Genomic DNA, 21437 nt, shown 5'->3' on the forward strand with positions numbered 1-21437 from the left:
TTGTCAACTTGAATAATGTTTTCCCTTCAGACACAGGCTACTTCAATGTTGGTATAAACATTTATTTGTGGCAAGTTACCACTGTGAGATGCACCCTTCTTGTCTCATTCACTGTGTTGTTTACATGACAGGAGCATGAAGAGGCTAAATCAAGTCTGAAAGCTACAAAAGATGAACTTGTGAAGTCTCAACTGGAATATGCCAAAGAAGCCATGGCTTTACAAGAGGTCCTGAAGCAGACTAGAGAAGCCTTGAATCAGCAACAATTGGTAAGTATGATTAGGTATTTAGTAAGGGAATTATTAATGTAGAACAGTGTGTATCTGTAGCCAGTGTACCATTAGTAGCAAAAGGAGTACTGTATGTGTTTGTAAAGTTAGCAAAATATTGCGACGAGACCATTACTGTGTTGAATTTATGATAAAACGTTCCACTGTTAAAGGTGTTACAAGTTAACAACATAATATTGTGCTTTACAGAAATAGTTCAATGAGTTAAAACAAAATGCTCAAAGTCATGATACATTTTATTTCAAGTAGTGTGCAGTGAGTAATGAGTACATTCACCTATGTTAAAATCAGTTGCTTTTATCAGCTAAAGACTTAATTGGCCAGTGTAACTTGACAGGTGACTGACATGAAAACTGAGGTTCTTTTTTAATGTGTCAGTACACCAAGTAAGATATCTTTTCTACTTTGTTTATTTTACAGGCTTACTCCGCTGTTATGGAGGACGAAACCCTGCTTGAAGAACGTGACACTCTAGACATATCACAGGGATCAACTTTGGCTGGTAGGTAAAAAAGAAAAGAATATTGCTGCTGCTTGTTGTAAATTTCCAGACAGTTTAATGTTTCCTTATGTAAGTCAGTTTATCCTTAAATAGTCCTACCTGCAGCCTGTCTGTGGTGGAGGCAAAAGGTCATTTGTGGTCAGTAGAGAGCATAATATGAATATATCCAAAGTGCTATGTCTCCAGAACTATAAAATGAGAGCAGCTCATATATGCATGGTATGATAGCCTTGTGTATTGTATAGTTTGTACACATTTTCATGTAGGTCAGAAAACATTTAAGGTCACCAGGTGTGAAAACATGAACGCTATGTTTATATGGTATTTCCAGATAGAAAACTGCAGTAGCTGGTACATATGGCTATGGTTTCTCTATAATGAGCACAAACCCTATTGCTTTCAGTGGAAGGTACAGGTTATTTAGATTCAGCATAGGTTACATTCTGGAAATTATAAACATGACATCATAAGATAGGCAGTTTGATCTGATGTGATAGTGACATATGACTTTCTTATAGTGAGTTCAAGCCCAGTAATTATTTGTGAAGATCAAAGGTCATTTGAGCTCAGCAAAGGGAAAATTGTATAAACCTTAAAAGCACATAGCTGGATATTTTTTTTCTTTTGAAGAGGGACTTCTAAGTTGCTTCAAGTCAATGTTTGTTAACGCTAGCAGAATTTAATTTCTGAAAAACTTTCTTTCTAGTTAGGGATGTGGTCAGTAATAAGCTTTTGGTTTCAGAACGACATTTTGTGAAAGGACATGGTGTACAGAAAAGCACATACCCCTTCGGTAGTCATGTGATCAGTCTTAATACAAACAAACTAACATCCTCCTCTTGTAGTCATGTGATCACAATCTAATACAAACTAATACAAACAAGCGAACGAACGAACATACCCCTGTGGTAGTCATGTAATGACTATTTAATACAAGACAACTAACACATCTACAGTAGGTATCGGTTCTATATCTGAAACAAATTTATAGCAATTTAACTAAGGTCATTTGGGAATCATTCATAGACACATTTAACCAGGAGACTAAACAAGCTTGAGTATGTCAATTAGGAGATGTGTGAAAATAAAGATAATAACCATGGAGGGTCATGTGATGTGCTCCACAGTAGCACTTAACTTCCACCCTACGCCTTGTATTGATGTATCCCTAATCATTGGATAACAGCCACAGTCCTGAAAAAAACTTAGCAAACCCAGAATTCTAGCAAAGTGATGCACGTATCAGTGTTTACTGCAATTTTCAACTGCAAAGTTGCTAGTTCCTTAAAAAGATTGGACTTCATATGAAATAAATTTAGCATATCAGGACTGTACATGCATAGTGTAAATTGACATAAGTAGCAGACGACAGGATTCGCTGTTCCTTAGCAAACGTAATTGCCTTAGTACATGGCCTCACAAATGCAGATCAAGTATTTTCTGACACAGAGAAAATAAAATTCAACATAGTCTTCATCCAAACTAAAGCAATTAATATAAATTGACCGTTAATGTCTGTTATAATGGGGTTCTGTTGGATAAGAAACTCATTTCAAACTGACAAAGTGTGCTGGGGTCAACAAGCAAATAACATAAAGGCATATCAACACCTCCAATGTCTTTCTTGTGAAATATGTAGAAATAAAAGCCTTATTTAATTTTCGCCTGATAATGTAGCTACTTTCATGTCATCCAGTGAGGTAGATCACACCCTCCTAAAATCTGAAGGGTATAATTATTAGTTTGAATCATATTTCAATATCATGTAAGAAGCTGTTGCTATGTTTTAAAACAGTGACAGTTAAAGTTGCTGTGGTAATACTGATGCTTGTTGTCTATATAGATGAGCAGTTACATCAGCAGTACTGTAACCAGAGGGAAACCCCTCCCAGTGTTTACTTGCCTTAGATACATTACATATGTAGCACAATAGTATTTGAATGCTAACAACCCTGTTATACAGGAAATGGAGAGCAGTATAAATCTAAATAGAGTCAATGCTTACACGGTTTGATGACAGAGAATCATGTGACATAATACCACAACGATGAAAGAAAGACAGAGGGACATTTTATGTTGTTGGTAATTTAATTTGCATGCTCAGTCTAACAACAAAGAGCTGAATTTACATTTTAATACTTAACCTAATGTGTTCCATTTGATATTGTGACATCTGGACCTCTGCTGACCCTTGACGTTCACCCAAAACACCAGGCTTCTTGTACTCACTGTAAGAAACACACATGCAAAGTATGAGCCATGTGATGTAACCTATCTTGGGATATCCTGTTTACAAGGTTTGTGTTTATAAGGTTTTACAGAGTGTGAGCTATGATGACACCAAAACAATAGGGATCTTGTACTCATTATAGGAGAGCCACATGGCAAATATTAGAGCCAATAAAGTTGCCCATCTGGAGACATCATATTTCCAAGGATTTCAAATTTTGACCCCTGGTGACCTTAAATGAACTTTGACCTACACCAAATTGTGCAAAAATTGTACACTATATAAGGCGATCATGAATATTATTATGCAAATAGGACCTTCATTGGTGTTCAGGTTCTGAAGATTTTTGTGATTTTCAAATTTTTCCCTCTGCTAACTGCAAATGACCTTTGACCTCCACCCAAAACAATAGGGATTTTGTACTTTTCATAGGGAAGTAACATGCATAATATTACAAAACAGTTTCCTATCTGCCATCTGGATATATCGTATATAAACCTTACATTACATACGGCTATCCTACCTTGGATTTATGAGCTCCTTTGATGTTCTTGTCCTGGAGATACAGCGCTTTGAGATTTCCATACCTTTACATCTGCTGACCTTTACCCAAAACAATAGGGTTATTGTACTAATTATGCAGAGGTTACCATCTTGAGATATAATGTTAACAAGCTAGGGCGTCATATATACACACACACACACACATCCAGCTGTGTTTTACATTCAGTCCAAGGACCTCATTGTACGTAACTTTAATAATACCACTTAACTATAGAATTCTTGCAAAGGCATAGTGATTCTTTAGAAGTCACATCCGAGAACCTGGAATTCGTTGTTCTAGTCCTCAATCAGAATACAAAATAAATGCACACGCACATACACACGCCATCTTTACTGAATAGGTTACTAGGAATACATTTTTATTCAGATTCCACGGAAAGAAAATTTACTGATTTAAAAGAAATGTGTTTTGTTTATATATATTAATACATAGAAAACAATCTAGTCATTAAGTGATAAATAAGAAAATGTGATGTCATCCATTATTTATCGATCCGTTTTATCAGTTGGTTTGTTGTGCTGAGTGAGATCCTGAACTATATTTTTGGTTACTCTTATTTATATTTCAGCTGATTACGGCAGATTAATGGTCAACGTTGCCCATGATCTTACTCTAGACAGCACTCTGAAATTAGCAACACTGTTCCGTCTACCACCAGCAGAAACTGATATGCTACGCCGGGTTTCTCTGATAGAGACACCAGGAATCACTCTGATTAACTTCATGAAGACAAGAAACATCATCAATATGTATGATGTCACTAACCTACAGAAGGGTTTGGTTCATATTCAGCTAAACCGAACAAATGAATATCACTTAGCTCCATATCAGTCTAAAGTTGACCCCTTTCAGTTTGAAGAAAACCAATTACCGCAACTGCTTGACTGGCCTGGTAAGAATGAATAAAATATGTAATCAGAATAGTTGAAACCAAAATAAAACAGTACAGTACGAACTCTAGAAATGTGTGTGAGTCAGGGGTTAATATTCGGTTTTCAGGCAATTTGTTATTTTATTTTCACTGTGTATGTATGGTGAAAGTAGTTACAAGTGAATCTTTTGACCAATGATTTGTTGCCGTTGGTTAATTTCTTCATAGTAGAAGCTTGGAAATAGAAAAATACTAAAACAAATCAGGTCCCAAGTATTAGCCAATATTTCAAGGAAACATTTAAGCTGTCTGGTCACTCTCAGACATGATGATAGATTCTTTTGATACTCCTGTTGTCATATTTTCTAACAACATAAAGCTTGTATTACATATCTATAACATTTAACATTATGATTCCTTCAATAATACCCCTCTTTTATAAATCAATTGCGAGGTATTTCTATTAATAAACTTTAAATTAGCAGGGAATAATTAAATTTATCCAGTATCACATAGAAAAATGCTATTTTAAATGGGCAAATTGATAAACAAGTGCAAAGACGCATAGCAGTTTATTACAAAGGAACCAAAGTACTTATAGGAGACAAAACTATGCAGAATTTGAACACTTAATTATTGTCTGATTAGGGATGAATGTGGCTCAGTAAGGCTGATTTGGTTTTAAACGTAAAGCTTCATTTAATGTTGTTTGTGTTTCCATTGTTCTATTTTCAGTTGAAAATGTCAAATTTGACCCTGATAATGAACCAACTCCATCACAAGGTTCTGATGAAAAAGAGGAAGATCATGACTATAGTAAGGAAAGTCTGATGGAGAGAGAAGACCTACTAAAACAAAGGAAAGATTCAGAAATACTTGAAATGAGGCACCATCATTCATACATTGAACACAGGATCACGTATGAAGGTGGAACTATAAGCATCATGGGGGTACATCTGACTATTCCTGAAGGCGCTTTATCCGTTGATCGTGTAATTGCTGTTAAGGTGATCTATGATCCTACCATACACCTCCCTGGCAGTGCTCGTAGGGGCAGAATGACACCTCTGATAAAACTAGAGCCAGAAGGGCTCACCCTCGACAAGCCAGCCCAGCTGACTATTCCTCACTCGGCTATTATCCCTGAGCCAGATCGACATGATGTTATTATCTTCACTGGTCTGAAAGATGAAGAAAATTTACAAGAAGGTAAAGATGGTAACCAATCGCACTTTAAAATGCAATTGACTAATGTACCAGGAGTAGTTTAATGAGTTATATGCTGAGAATCAGTTCTGTTGAATTTTATCTTCTCTAACAGGCTCTTGATATTTACTGTCGTTAAGATTACCAAATAATATACTTATTATACTATTACTATATAATATTACTTATTATAGGTGAAATAACTTGGACTGAAGAGAAATCTATTCATTCAAAGCTAGACCCGGAGAAGATCAGTCTTAATATAAACATCCTGAGCTACGTCTTTGTTAATTTAGTCAACCTAGAAACAGAACAGAAGCATATATTCCGTATTGCTCCATTTATTGATGGGATACTTGATGCCAATGATGATGTCTTAATAACTGTTTGTTTCTGTAAGGACAGTGATGAAGAGTACAAGGTGAGGATAATATCTTTTTAACATGGTGATGTCTGTAGTAGCTTAGAGGTCTGTTCTGTTTATAAAGTGATTTATTAACAATGCGTTTGTGTGACATAATTTATTGATTCATCATAGCACATCAAAAAGAAAAATATTTTATATTTGAAATGGAAATATTTAAACTTGACGTTGACATAAAACATGTTTCTATCGTAAGTGTTTGTGCTTAGATGAAACTGACAGTATCCCTTTAGTCATTAAGGAAGAATAAAGGAAGAATTCTGATAGTCTTATAGAGGATGGATGATGATATTTTACTAACATTATTATTTATTTCTTCGATCAAAATTGCATTTTCTTACAGAATATGTGATTCCCCTAAAAAATATGCAGATGGCCCAAATTTTGATTGTGGCTCAAAGTGTGCACAACAAGGATTTAGAGGGTGGGAGGATCCGAAGAAACAAGCAATATTTGGTAACGTCAGCAAATTATGGAAACAAAGATGTTACTTACTATGGCAGTATTGATCTCTCTGTACAGAGTGAAGGCACAACAAATTGTATAATCAACTCTCTGCTTGTTCTCAGCAATTTACATCTTCATGTCCTTATGTTTTAGATGATGTTAGAGGACCACCATTCCAAACTGTGTCTAGGAAACTATACAACATTTCAAATTACCCGGACATTGAATGTCGGCAGAGACCATGCTTCTTACATTGATATGATCATGTTATCACCCGGTGGTGGTTACCATCTGACGAAGGAAGAATCAACAAAGGTTTGTAATTGCCAATGCTATTGAAGTTTGTCTATTAACATTAACAGACCTGTAGTTAAGTATTGGTTACTTGAAGTGGATTAAATTGTGTAGCAGTTAGAGTGACGTCCTACAACTATGTGGTTTCTGGTTCAAAATCCCAGCAGGAACCACAATATAGGCAACCTTCTGCTGTACAGTGTTGCTGAGCAGGATCTTGTGTGAGTTGGTATTCCTGGGTTGCTAATTTATAAGGAAGTTAAGTTTGGTCATATGTTCTTTTGTACGCTATTGCGAATAGCTTCATTCACAGTGGCTTTACCTTTGGTGTATATAATTAATTTAATAAATTAATTTAATTTGTATCTGAGGCAGTGTTCAGTTATTTTGGCACACTCTCAGTTCTTGGATTGCGATGTTTATTAAGTGGCTGTTCTGAGAGCAGGAACGATTGAGACAATTACATGTCTGCCTAGAAAATCTCTAAACACTCATCAAACAGAGAATGATTGATATAAGTCTGTGTTTATCCACAATGACATGAATACCTATGACTTGAATATGTTTCTGTAAGGTTCTTACCCCTGGTAACAATCTAACCTAAATAACGTCATGGAATTCCTAATAAAATAGGAAAGTATAATCTTCACCAGCTGCCCAAGAAATGTGAGGATTTGTACATGGCCACATGTCTTGGCTCCTTACCAGCTTTTCCTTAATTCTTACTTCTTATATGTGGTACCGTTTCTTTAAATACTTAGCAATCATGTTATGCATTCAAAGTATATTGATTTCATTATCTTTTATCTATTAGCATGTAGACATTGATTACCTTTGTGCTGCCAGTAGAGTCTCACATCAGTTTAGACTTAACAAAAACAATGATGGAGGCACTGACATGGTTGATGTGAAGTTAAAAGTAACACAACATGAAATGAACCAGACAGCCCTTATCCTTCAATCGAATGTGAGTTATATCTGTTGACCTATTTGTCTTCTCATATGTCTCTTCATTACATAATATTAAGCGGCATCTTCTCCCATCTACTCATTTCTCTTCTAAGTAACTTTGTTTTGTTGGGTATCTAAGGTATAAGTGAATGAATACTGCATAAATAAATGACATCGACATTCCTTTTTCTTCAGGGATTTCACATGTGTATTATGTGTTCTTCCATGTCTGTTACAGCCCTATTTTTCTACATTACATTCCTACTTTAAACCTTATCATTCACATGGGTGTGATAGATAGCCTGCATAATTGTATGTTAAATATTTTTACATTTAAAGTTTTCATTAGTCATACAATTTTTGTTTTTGTGTTTTCCTTTAGGTGAAAGACATTCTCTTATCTCCAGAAAGTCAGGAAATTTTGCACCCAGGTGAGTTTTTATGTGGAAGTGAAACAAATGGGTGGACTTAGCTAGTTTTAGATGTCCACCCTGACCTGCATCTAAGTGCAGTTGGAAGAAAAAATGAATGCTCATTATTCGTAGACATACACCAGATAAGTGTGTATTAGTGGAGATGAAAAATAAGCAGACCTAGAGTACATGGACCCAGGTGAGCGTCTAAGAAGAAGTGAAAAGGTAATAGCATTTGGTTTTAGCAGTAGACACCAAATGTTACTAATATCAACATTGTTTATTGGGAAACATTTCATCAACATAAACATTTTTGATGGCAAGAAATTTAATCATACTGCTGAACCTAAAACATTTCTCTAAGTCCTATTTGCACTCTTTCATTTTTAGTTAGTATGCTCACTTCCTACTTGGTAGCTCAAAGCAACCTTGAAGGTGAAGTTGTATACGACACCATTATTTATGCACAAGACAAGGGATTAAAGTCGAACAGTTGCATGCAAGTTGTGGACAGTATATTTAACCAATAATTTATTTTGTGAGCATGCACCAGAGGTTGACTTGCATACCAACGTTCTCCATCAGGTTGCATGCTTCTTGTAGGCCTGTTGTGTACTTGTGCATGTAAGCTGTGAACATTGCTCATTGTTCAAACCTGGCGCTCATTTGTTATATTCCTTCGAATGTCAAGTGGATGTTATGTCCTCACTTTCAGGCTTACACAAATATAAAAAGTTGAGAGGAGACGTTGCCAAGCTTCTAGATAAACAACATTGTGCAAAGCTTAGCGTATATTTTGAGCTGAAGCCAGCAGAAAATGAAACAATTCAGGAAGCAGCAGAATCTGGAAAGATGCTGATGAAAATATTGGATGAAAGAGAGCTCATCATGCCAGACAGAATGATCGGAATGTATGAAGGATTAAAAGCTATTCACTTTAATAAGCTGGCAACACTAGTGCTGAAGTACATCGATACGTCACAGGAGAAGAATGGAAAGGAAAACGAAGGGGGAAAAGATATTATCAAAATGGTTTGTGCTTTACAAAAAGTTGTCAAGACTTTGAAACTTTAAGCTTGAAGCCAACGAATGGTTACTTTGCATAACATCAAGATCTTAGAATGGTTTAGTACTGTATTTTCTGATATGAGAAGTATTTGTTTGCTGTCATGCCAGTCACAAAACAGAAAATTAACTATTACTAAAAAGTCTTCCTTTTACTAGTTGTAAAAGAAACAGAGCATTTGACTTATTATTTCTGCTAACATAAAGTTATGTTTGTAGAGATCAAGTGTACAGGAAGTTTGTGTAGAATATTCACTGAAGTCAAATCAAATGCAGTTATTAGATTTACATCATTATGAAAGTATGATCAAAAATGTTAGAATGATAAACAATTTGTAATACTTCAACATTGTTTCAGGTAAAACTTCCAAAGAAACAGGAAGTTATCTCAAAAAGGGAATCAAAATCGTCAGTGAATTTCACAATTTTGATAGAAGAGGGATACAATAGACTGGATGTCCAAAGAGCCTTGAAATTATCTAATGGAAAACTGGACCTGGGAAGACGGCTATTGATACTTGCAAAGGAAGAGCATGGTAAAGGTACCCTATGTATTCAGCTACATGGATATTTCATTTATATTACTCACTGAATTAACTAACTTGACCAACTAAACCTAATTCTTGTTACTGTAAAATGAAATATTGTCTCTTCTATATCTGTCTTCATTAATCAGGACAAACATTTCATGTCTAATTTTTACTGTCGAAAATTAAAATTTATGTTGATTCTTAATTTTTTTGTTTTTTTCAAGTAGAAAGTGAAACAGTTTTGTGGTAAAGAAAATGTTTTCATAATGTGTGTTGAGACAGCTTATGCATTAACACATTTTCTAATGAAGTGATGGCAAAATACTTTCCTCTCACTTGAAATGTATCACTTTTCTCCTCCAGAGAGACTTCCCTTGTTCCCAGAATCCAATCTTTATAAAGAGCAGTACCTTGATCATCATGGAGGAGAGATGTTTATAGCAGGTGTTAATCTCCTTGTACCAGCTGGTGCACTACACACTGGAAGGATTGTTAGTCTGTGGGTTTCTACTGAACCTACCATCAAGGGACCTTTCCCAGAGAAGAGTCTAAGGTTGACCCCTTTTGTGAAATTTGGTCCAGAAAGCCTTACCTTACACAAGCCTGTCACTTTGATTATTCCACACTGTGCTTTTACTCCAGCTGACCAGACGGGTCTTGATGTGTACTCTGGTGTAATACAAACAGGTGTGTTTCTTTTTCCTTTGCATTGTGTTTTATTAGTCCATTGATCATTATATTTAGTTACTTAAATTTGTTGTATCAACAGAGGTATGTATATGAGTTAGTGTGTTTGTATGTCACCCCTGATGTACTGTTTATGCTTGCTTCACTGTATGGCTGTCCACTTGTACAACTGCTTGTAGATTTAACTAACTCCTACTTTGGATAATGCAGTACTGTATTTACACTATTAGATTTTAAACCTGAATAACTGCAAAAGGGAAGCTGGGATGAAAGTCACACATGATTTGTGAAACCACTTTAGTACATGAACACCATATTGGGTGTCTGGTTCTGTGTAATGTTTAAATGATTTTCTCAAGAGGAAGGTATTGTCCAAACAAATTATGTGGGTCTGTCTTTATATTGGGTACAAGAACCCTATTCTATTATGTGAACATGTAAAACATCATCTCTCTTGAACTTCATACTTAGTACTGTACGTAGATCTACAGTAGCTTGGTGAGTGTATGAACTCTATTGAATATGGTAGAGGTCAAAGTCACATGAGGTCAAAAGGTGTCAAATCTGAAAAACTTGTCAAAGTGATTAATCCAAACTTAAAGCTATAATTAATTTGGGAGTTCTCTGATGCTTTGATTTTCTTTGGCTTTCACTTAATTCATAGACAATTTAAATAACTTGCTATACATTGGTCTGATAGGTATGTGGAATTTTGAGCACATTGTAGATAGATGGTTTATAGATGGTTTATTCAGCAATATGCATAAAAATACAATGGAAATTGTATGGTAAGGAATCACATAGCCAACAGGTTTTTATCAAGGAACCCTTCTCTTCTCAGTAGTTCATTGACCTGGTGACCTCTATCATTTGTTCCATTCTTATGGTATAAATAAACAAGATTATTAAAGGACGAAAAAGCTCTTTAAGCTATGGCAAGCTGTAGTTAGCAATACAATTTATCTGGCAACATTGCAACCATACATTGAGTTAAAAACAAGATATTGTGCTATTTTGATGTTTTTTGTAAGCAGTGTTGCATTTCATAACACAAGACTGTCCCTTTAAAAACATCTATGGTATATTTAAGGCTTGATTTTCTACCTTTCACTATGTTATAAATACTTAACTAGCAAACTAGTTTCTTAAATCTTTTTCAGATAAAAGTATCAAATGGAGCCAAGAAAGGAAACACCTCAGCTGCTCTATGAATAGTCAGCACTTTGCAGTTGAAGCTGAGAAACCATGTCTCATTGGTCTCCACGTCCCTTTTATACCCAAGGTTTTGAAGCGTGTCTGCGTCTTACCTATTGTAAACAGAGTTTCTGAATCGGGGGATCAATTGACAATTCATCTTTGGTTTCATAATGATGACTCACTAGAGCATAAAGTAAGTAGTAGATTTTGTCAGCTCAAGTGGTATTGCAATTTATCTCAGGACTCCAGTTATCTGCCTTAATTCAAACTTAATTGATGTCAGAGCAGTGTGTTTGACGACGCTTAGGCGACCACAAATTTGGGGAAAAAAACTGCAAGGGCTTATCGATACAACTTACACTTCGGGTGGCTTCCAATTCAACATTTTAACTCATATTTGGATTTTTTTTTTCAATTTAGAAAGTCATTTCAGATTGGTAAACCGTAGATTGTTGATTGTTGATGACCCGGACGAGTATCGAACCCGGAAACCTCCAGATTGCTAAGCCTTATTGCTTCAAATGCCACCACCTTTATCCACTCGGCCACAGCAACGGTGGAATGATAAAGATTTAACTTGATGCCCTACAGGCACAAACCTCTCTAAAAGTCATACTGTGATCATATAGTCAAGCAAGGGGTCATGTGACATTAGCCTGTTCAGGACATTGATGGTTAAAAATATACTTTGTAGTGGACAAAACTCACTGACCAGATGTCCTATGACAAATATGCATGTTCACTATTTATTTGTCTCTGGTCATTGACAACTGACAACAATTGTTGTAACAGACACATTTGTAAACACACCTTTTTCAATATTAGAGAGCGGAGAGTTTATATTTCAGAACATAGGCCATGAGACATGGTCTTCGATAATGCATCTTGCAGACAATTAATGTATAATTATATAATAATAATAACAGCTCCCTGATTTCAGTTTATATTCCCCTCATTACGTGGGGATTCAAGTCACAGGCTTGTGTTGTATAACAGAGCTGAGTGCTTGATAACACATTAGTTGGTCCAGTTAATCAACCAGACAAGTGATTGGACAGACAGTCTGTACAGAGAGTTAGACCTCGTTGCACTCCATGTATCCGATATTTATAGTAGTTGCTTGTTTTACCAAATAATGGCTACACCAGTTTTAATGAGAGGATCACACTAGGGAGCTTTTATTGCTTTCTGATCGATCATACATGGGACAACTTGATGGTAATGTTTTTAAATTAAAAATTAATTATAATGTACTATTGTCTCATTTCTATTATATTCACAGAGCCTTATAAATGAAGAAATCTATCAGCAGAAGGGATCCATAATTCATGATCCTGTGTCGGTTCAACTCCATTCTATGACTTCAACTTTACATGTTGGCACTAACTCCAGTACGTCACAGTGTAACCCAAGAAAAGTGGTTAGTAATGTCTGTCAAATATTCTTATTTGTTTTATGTCAACATGTAAAGTAAGCAGGTAATTCCTGTTCCACAGGTAATTTGCATTTGTTTGACGATTAGTTATATGCATATGTTAAGTGGTATGTAATAATGCTAGCATATGTTGTTACATTGATAACTGTTGTTTATATCATACATTAATTACCAAATCAGTGTTTCATGTGTAATGTTGAAACTAGTTCTTTTTCAATTTGTAATGATAAATCAGAGTATGGTAAAAATTACATCGTAGGTTTACATTTATACATCTGGGTGAAGAAGGGCTGTTTAAATCAAGTGCCTTGCCCAGGTTCACTGATTAAAGAACCATGCATGACTGGAACCTGTAATGCTTAGCATGTCAGCACATAAACTTTAACCACTTCACTGTCATATTAAATGCTTTCAAGTCTAAAGTTCTATAAAATAATAATTAAAGACCCTCTGATTATTCTCCCTCAAAGGATGTTGCCATGGAAACCCTATGGTTAAAGAACAGACACAAGATAGAATTCCATCTTCAGTATAAAGGGATCAAAGATACTGTCAATCTGGATATAGAAGCAAGATATGGGATGTTCAGGAGGAATCTTTTCCAGCTAAGTATTCAGTTGCAGGTAACTCGATTTTGACTTAACAGAAAGAAAGATTTGAATATGAGGAGTTTAACAATTTACTTTGAATTTATCTTAGATACTGCAACTCCTTTCATATTTACCTTGTTTGATGATTGTTTACCCTTTTAACATTCTATTATAAAGTCATTTATGGTTATCTTGCCAAAGGCTCAGTAACCTTTACGATCATGCTGTCGTGCGTATGGGTGTTCATGTGTGTGTGTTAATGTGTCGGCTAGCTTGTAAACACGTTTTCTCAACAACCGCAAGATGAGGCAAATGTCATGTGTGGTAGGTAGATGCCCCATCATGAGTAGATGTTCGCTATTATTTGTCGTTCCCATCTCATGAATATTAATGAGTGGGTGGGCCTTAACATAAAATTCTTAAAATGGCAATGTCTTCAATCGTTTGTTTGATTTATTTCATACTTGGTATTGTGATTTGACTACAGAGTAAGTGCATGTTGTTGGTTTTTTTCGAACATCAACTTTTACCTAATTAATATTCATGAGTGGGTGGGGCTTAATGGAAAAACGTGGAAAACAGCTTTTAAACACGATATCTCAACATGCACAACTTGATTCAACGTTGTACTTGGGCAGGTAGATGCCCCATGCTGTGTAGATATGCCGTATTGCTTGTGGTTCCCATCTCTTCAATATTAATGAAATGGGCGGGGCTTAACAGAGAGATTTCTTAAAATGTCAATATCTCTGCAACCGTTTGTAGGATTTTGTCAGATACTTGGTATGGTTATGTAATTACAATTACAATTTTACATCAGTGATATTTATGAGTCGGTGGAGCTTAATTGAAAATTGTCAAAAACAGCTTGTACACACAATGTCTCAACAACCGCAAGTTGAATCAATGTTGTACTTGAGATAGATCCCCCATGATAAGTATTTAAACCCCATTGTTCTTGGTTCTCATGTCATGAAAGTTAATGAGTGGGCAGAGCTGAAAGTAAACTTTTTTCATACTGGTATGGTGATGCTGGTGAACAATAAGCACATTTTCATTGCATCTCCAACTTCATGTCATTAATATTCATCAAATTGCAAGAAATGGCTTTTAAACACATGACAACAACCAAATGTTTTATGATTTTCATCCTCGACATATTAGGTTTGTCACACTACATTCATACAATCACCCGTGTTGTTTTTTTATTAATAATGCTTTGAAATATAATTTTACAATGCCAGCAGAAAATCTTATGACAGCTGTCTTCAGATCACAAATGTATAGAAAATATTCCTAATTAGCACATCTTAAAAGTATTAGTTAAACTGCTTCTGGAGACATACTCTTAATTGATAGAGGTGAAATATGCACAAACTAATTTTCTAGGGCAATCATAAAGCTTTCCTCTGTTTTCTCTTCACAGATTGAAAAGTTACGACACATTGACCAAATAACATCTCCATTCCAGCTCATTCTACCTGAATGTGAGTAATTAATAACTTTAGCATGGTGATGCGGCTGAATATGTTTCATTACCATGTTGTACTCACTACCAGATTTGTAAACTAGAACAGGTTCTTCGATATCAAGTATTGCAAATAGTTGACATGACAACTGCAGCCTGGACTCCTCTATGCAAAGTGGGATCAGATGTACAAATCTCAGATGTAAGGGATTGTAGTCAGTATGTAAAATGTTGATGTATGAATAGTAAGATTACATGTACACATCTCATATGAAAGGATTGCACCTAAATTATGTTAAGTATTGATGTGTGCTTAGGTGTTAAACATAAGTATTGATACCAAAGCAACACACTTAGACTGAGTATTGATACTGTATTCAAGTCTCATTGCAATGAATAACAACAATTACTGAAATTCAGCCATCTGCTTTAAATATGCATTCTGGGAGTTAAATCAGATTTTATTTTTAGTCTCATTGAAAATTCTGAACTTTGAGGTTTCTTTGGTCCCTGAGTGGAAGAAACACATCACTGTGGTCTCACATTTCTTGATATTATTGCTTAAACAGGATCAGTTTAATTTCCTTCATGAAAAGTCGCAATTTTCTTTCTTTCAACCTTACAGCCATCATCAAATCTTTCGATCAGCTAAAGCAGAACTTATCAGAACATCTTGATGTAGACCAATCCACCCTGCTGGCAAATATTTTCCAAGTTCCTGGAGAAGGAGTTACTGATATCAAGAAGCACAAAACACCAGGAACTCTTTTGTTAGAGAAGCTGACCCAAAATTCACTGATATCTCCCACAAACGTCACAAAATTGGAAAATACCTTAACAGAACAAGGAAATGAAGAATGTGCAAAACTTGTCAGAGATTTTAGGTGGAAAAATCCAGTAGTGCAAGCAACAATGTGCCCAGAATAATGACTGAAATCATACTGTGGGTTATTTGTAGGCAAGTAATGATATAAACATATCACTGGTGGTGATGTAACCAATGTAACCATTAGATAAATAGCCTATAAAATTACTCTCCAGAACATACCTGGCTAGGCTGAGTAGGCTTTGGCCTATCTCAAAACTCAGATTTGTCACCAGTCACCAGCCTAGTGCACCATCTATACCAACACATCCAGGCAGACAGATAAGTCACGCATGCTAACTGTATTTGTCAGTGGGTATTGCCCAAACAAAATAGTAGCCTGCATAATTTTATATCTTTGAGTTGGTTACAAATATTTAAAACTTAGATTACTGGCTAGGCCTATACCAACTGCTTATGTCCTTTTGTCAAATTTACAGTGTTGTGAATATATTGCAAAAGAGAGCATTTGTATGAATATTTGTACAATTCTTGATAGGGCTATGTTCATAGACTGAAATATTCTAGGCTTGAGTTATGACCTAGGCTAACCTAAGTTAGACCAAAGGCAAGGCTAAGTACATAGGCCTATGTATTCTAAGCCTATTTTCTTAGTATTGAATTGATAGTGATCATAAGGCCTGGACATCATAATCGTCAACCCGATGTTATTCTGGCAAGTGGATCTATCGTTAGAGCTACAGTTTTAAGTAAAATGAGATGGTGATATTTTTTGTTATTAGGCTTTAGACATATCACATCCAAACGGACAGCCGTAGCCGGTCTATGGGCCTAGGATAACTATTTCCAGGTTCCAGTGAATAACAATCCAGCAGCTGAGCAGATCACTTCCTAAGAATTACCTGTGAAAACTTCAGTCCACTGCCACATTTTTGACGATTTTGGCTCCCAAATGCGGCACACGATGTATCCATTTCGAGTGATTTATGTCAACTACTGTATATCACGTTAGTTTTGTCAAAATTTGTATAACGCGCCAGTACTTTCTTGCCGTACAAGCAATGCGCCACCAGTTGGGTGAGGGGCTTAAGTGACATTCTCCCTACTTCAATTTCTATGTTTAGGCCTAGTTTACTCATACTTTACTCAGTTCACTCAATAAGCCTAAGAAAAGGTTGACTGATTTGACGTAAAATGGATGCTTAAGTTAAATTCATCACTCCGAAAGAGACTTTAAATGTACGTGTCGTCTTGTGAAATGCACATACTAGCCTATAGTTTAGATTACTATAGATTATTGGCTAACCATATTATAGTTATTGTCAGGGACGTCGCTAGAGGGGTGTGTGGGGTGTCTACCCCCCCCCCCCCCAATCTTGGTAAAGCTAACAATAGTTGGAAAATTAGAGTGCGACTGTCGCACTCCAATTTACCTAGGCCTATTCATATATTACTGTGATTGTGAATGACCGAACAAATATTTCGGTCAAATTAATTAACCTTTAATCAAATATATTTACCACGTTTTCCTTGCCACTTTGAGAAATTGTATCCCGCGATCCTTATACTCCACCATACAAAACTTTGTTTGATTTTGAATACTCTAAAAAAAATGCCTAATAGAACTACCGTACAACGTTCGCCAGCTTCAATTCGGTTTATTTATGTACTAATTTTGCTATTGGGTGGGTTGACCATGTTCGCCAGCTTCAAGTATGTTCAATATATATCATGGACGTAGCCAGGGGGAGCAGGAGGAACTACCCCCCCCCCCCCATTTCAGTGTCAAAATATGTTAAGAACTATTGAGATTTTTGCATGGTATTTTGACAGTGCTCTTTTGATCTTGAATACTCGTCAGCTCCGTTAACTTGATTATTATCGTAGAAACATTCAGGCCTACTGATTCAGCTACTTAGTTTGGCAGGGAGAAATTAGCTAACTTTAGCCACTGCGTTATAAAATACATATAGCTTACCTAACCGCACTCGATGCAGAGTCACGAAACGTAGCACAACGACGACAACGTGCGTTCTCATCCTTTCTATGGTTCGTCCTAAGTTGTTGCACGAACAACATGTTATGAAGCTAAGCTAGCAATCGTAGGTGATACGCGCTTCATATAAATAATTATTAGACTGATAAATATGAAAGTTGATTTTGTCCATCAGTTAAGTTCGTCAAATGTATTAAAGTCCAAACACTGGACAATAAATAAGAATCATCCTACTGGAAAAATTGTAAAAGAGCACTGTCACGATGATGATTGACACAAGTCTCACGACTATTGTGCAGCTGGATACATTTACCGATGAATGTTCATTTGTTGTTTGTTTTGCTCACGAAGTTCGCATTAGTAACATTCGACATTCTAGTATGCTTTGTTTAATTCACTGATTGCTCCACGTGCATCAATTGAATTTGTGGATGTCTTTGTTTAGATTACTTTGCATAAAAGTGAAGGAAAAGGGTCAGTATGAATAAGCCGGGTAAACAGGTCAGGGCGTGATATTCGTTAGCCTGCAGTATTTTTAAGATCGTCGGTTTTTCACTATCATATGTAGGGGCAACTTTAGTTCCCCGTTGATGAATTCGCTGTTATACATATCTTGTTATATATCTTAAACCTGTAAAAAAGCCGGAAACTGACCGAATTCCGTAAGTGTATCATATTATTATGTGTACTAAGTCAAACCTTGCTTTGCAGTAGAGGGAACGCAATTAGTTAGTCGTATTATTGTTATTTGAGTAAGGCGAGGCCGAAATATGTTAAAGATTGAAAAGCACGTATACAAATATATTAATATATTAAGTTTGTTAGTATCGAATGTCTGTACAGGGAGGGCATATTGTAGACAAGTGATAAGTGTTAAGAAGGTGTTAAATATATGGGATCATACAGCAAGATCAATGCATGTTTGATATGTTTCCTATTGCCGATGTAACGTCATATTTGTGTGAAATATTTGTTTATGCAATGCGTATATTTACGTTTTGTTTCAAGGTTTTTGCCCCTGGTTACGAGGATTGAATAAAACTACTCATAGTGAAGACACACGCCACTCGAGTCTGTATGTTGTCCAATCGAATCGTTTTACCTTACCCGTGACAAGCACTATGTTGTCTTTCTGATATAATATGTGAAAGAATATGTTAAAGAATAATTCAAACCGGAAACAAAATCTGCTGATAATATGATAATATAATATGATAATATGGTAATGATGAATCTGGCAAAACATTGCACCAGATCGCATGTAAGGACCTTCAATTGTTCAAAAATTTCTCAACCCACCTCCCCCAACCCCCTCCCCTTAGACTTCCATATTAATCGCAAAATATGCCCCTTGCAAATTCCTGGCTACGTCGCTGGTATATATATTGTCTCTATGGTATACTATTAAAACACTAAATGCTAGTCAGTAGTAGTTGTAAATAACCGTTACAGTACGTTACTTGGTACGTCTCACCGAACTCTTGAATCTTTGCAAAATTGGTTCATATTTCATATTTCAGACAATTACATCTTATACAGTTGTAGAAGATAGGTATAGACATTTTTGGCCAAATTTAGACTAGAATATATTTATAGAAATAGTTCAGATGTTATTTTTGTAACGACCAAAACACAGGTTCATGTTGCTACGGTTTATTACGGTAAACAAACAACAAATAACCCTTCAAAGACTAAACAATTGGATCATGAATACAAGATTAAAGTAATGGCCTATCATGGATAATTAATGTAAATTAAATGTGCAATGAGAAACAATACATAGAGACGAAGAGTCATAAACATTGAGTATTGTTCTTACTTAATTGAAGATTGTGTCATTATTCTCAGACGTTGGTCATAGCAAAGCTCTGAGTCCAATTTTCTCAATTACTCCAAACATGGGGTAAAAACAGACCTCCATGCTCAAACAAAAAGAATTAAAACAAATCACTTTAGGAAATAAAAAAGAATACATATCAGGTGACATGTCATGTGACTTACTTCATGTGAGCAATTGGGTTGCCAAGGAGAAGATAGAACTCTAAGGTCTGATATTGCATTTTAATACCAATTTACACCTTCACCCATCTCCAGGAAACCTGATTATTACAAAGTTTGATCATCCATCACTGATTATGATAACGACAAAAAGGAGCATAATAGTATACAACTTAGCAAACACATCACGGTCGATGTAGCGCACATTGTGCCAAAGACATCTTACAACGTCAAGGCCACATAACACACATGCGTTAGGATAGCACAGTAGTGAACGGCGATCTACGGTGATAAGCAAGTTATTCATGGAGGTTAGACAGATTACCTCCATGAGTTACTTAATTGACAGCATTTTCGAAATTAACTACACTCTTCATCACTCTGCAATTAACTCCTATCACACAATCATGAATTAAAGCTTACCCTGAATATAACACGATCTTGTTAAGCATAAGAATGGCTCCGTAAAAAGGATGAGAAGACCATTCACAAAAAGTAGTAGTAGTAGTAGTAGTAGTAGTAGTAGTAGTAGTAGTAGTAGTAGTAGTAGTAGTAGTAGTAACAAATGATTCTCATACAAAAAGTAGTATAAGTAGGGTAGATGGCGCTCGTCGCCTTTTGCCAAGTCCATCGATAGAAGTTACCACTGTTACATTTTTGTTCGCGGAATCGGGCCCACATAATAATGTATAGCTTAGGAGTAGACAATTATCTTATTAAATTACAACTTAATACAAACTTAAGTTAACAACTTATGTTACAACTGATTATCTCAATTGTACAGTAGCCGAGAAATCCATGATGTTGAGAAACCTCTCGATTTTATCAATATCGAAGGTTGCACTTTTTTTGAAAAAAATTAGGTAAATAATTTGGTGTATGTAACATGTGGGCGATACTTAGTATGTTCCTTAACTGCATCCTCCCCGCCCTAGGGATATTCCCCGGCTATAGTTTCGCATTGGCAGAGTCAGACTGACTAAAACTTGAATATTAGCGCCCTTTACAGCTATTTTATATGCATATGGCTGCCAAGAAAACATTACTAGTTTTAGTCACTTTGTCTACTAATCTTAGAGCAGAGTTAACTATGAGGTTATTAGTTAATACGGGTTGTCTATATCGAATTTAGGCTATATAAAGGCCTGCGTGAGAACCGCCACCACTGTAAACTGTATGTTTTTACAGTATGTTCTTATTTTTAAAAACTCTATTGGTCCTTGACGAAGATGATAGGCAGATTGTTATTTTTTGATAATTCACTATGTCGTCGAATTGTTGAAAAAAAAGGTTTCCCATTTGTTACACTAACATAGCGTTTGTAGTTAGTAGGCCTAGTCAATGTAGCCTTCAAGCAGATAACTTATACTCAGTTGCATACTTGCTTGACCGGAGTGATTAATAAGTTTGTGAAGTGAGGGCCAGTGTGTGCAAATGTATCGAGAAAAGTTC

General features: G+C 35.8%; 1 protein-coding gene across 9 annotated transcripts in view; it reads left to right on the forward strand.

The window, feature by feature from the left end:
• The window catches only part of LOC139960602 (uncharacterized), a 187644-nt gene extending 167940 nt beyond the window's left edge, over window positions 1-19704 (forward strand). For 6 of the 9 annotated variants that reach the window (XM_071959074.1, XM_071959075.1, XM_071959073.1 and 3 more), the window contains 16 exons: window positions 132-269; window positions 711-792; window positions 4156-4479; window positions 5194-5667; window positions 5859-6085; window positions 6689-6850; window positions 7644-7796; window positions 8163-8211; window positions 8909-9225; window positions 9617-9800; window positions 10152-10475; window positions 11636-11865; window positions 12955-13092; window positions 13578-13730; window positions 15124-15184; window positions 15791-19701. In XM_071959074.1, coding sequence (XP_071815175.1) covers window positions 132-269; window positions 711-792; window positions 4156-4479; window positions 5194-5667; window positions 5859-6085; window positions 6689-6850; window positions 7644-7796; window positions 8163-8211; window positions 8909-9225; window positions 9617-9800; window positions 10152-10475; window positions 11636-11865; window positions 12955-13092; window positions 13578-13730; window positions 15124-15184; window positions 15791-16092 — 3318 coding nt within the window. In that variant the 3' untranslated portion in view covers window positions 16093-19701. Of the gene's footprint in view, window positions 1-131; window positions 270-710; window positions 793-4155; window positions 4480-5193; window positions 5668-5858; window positions 6086-6688; window positions 6851-7643; window positions 7797-8162; window positions 8212-8908; window positions 9226-9616; window positions 9801-10151; window positions 10476-11635; window positions 11866-12954; window positions 13093-13577; window positions 13731-15123; window positions 15185-15790 lie in introns of all 9 variants that reach the window. The other 3 variants (XM_071959078.1, XM_071959080.1, XM_071959077.1) reach the window with 3 other exon arrangements.
• Window positions 19705-21437: the final 1733 nt, after the last annotated feature.

This window comes from Apostichopus japonicus, chromosome 19 (assembly GCF_037975245.1).
Source record: "Apostichopus japonicus isolate 1M-3 chromosome 19, ASM3797524v1, whole genome shotgun sequence".
NCBI lineage: Eukaryota > Metazoa > Echinodermata > Holothuroidea > Aspidochirotida > Stichopodidae > Apostichopus > Apostichopus japonicus.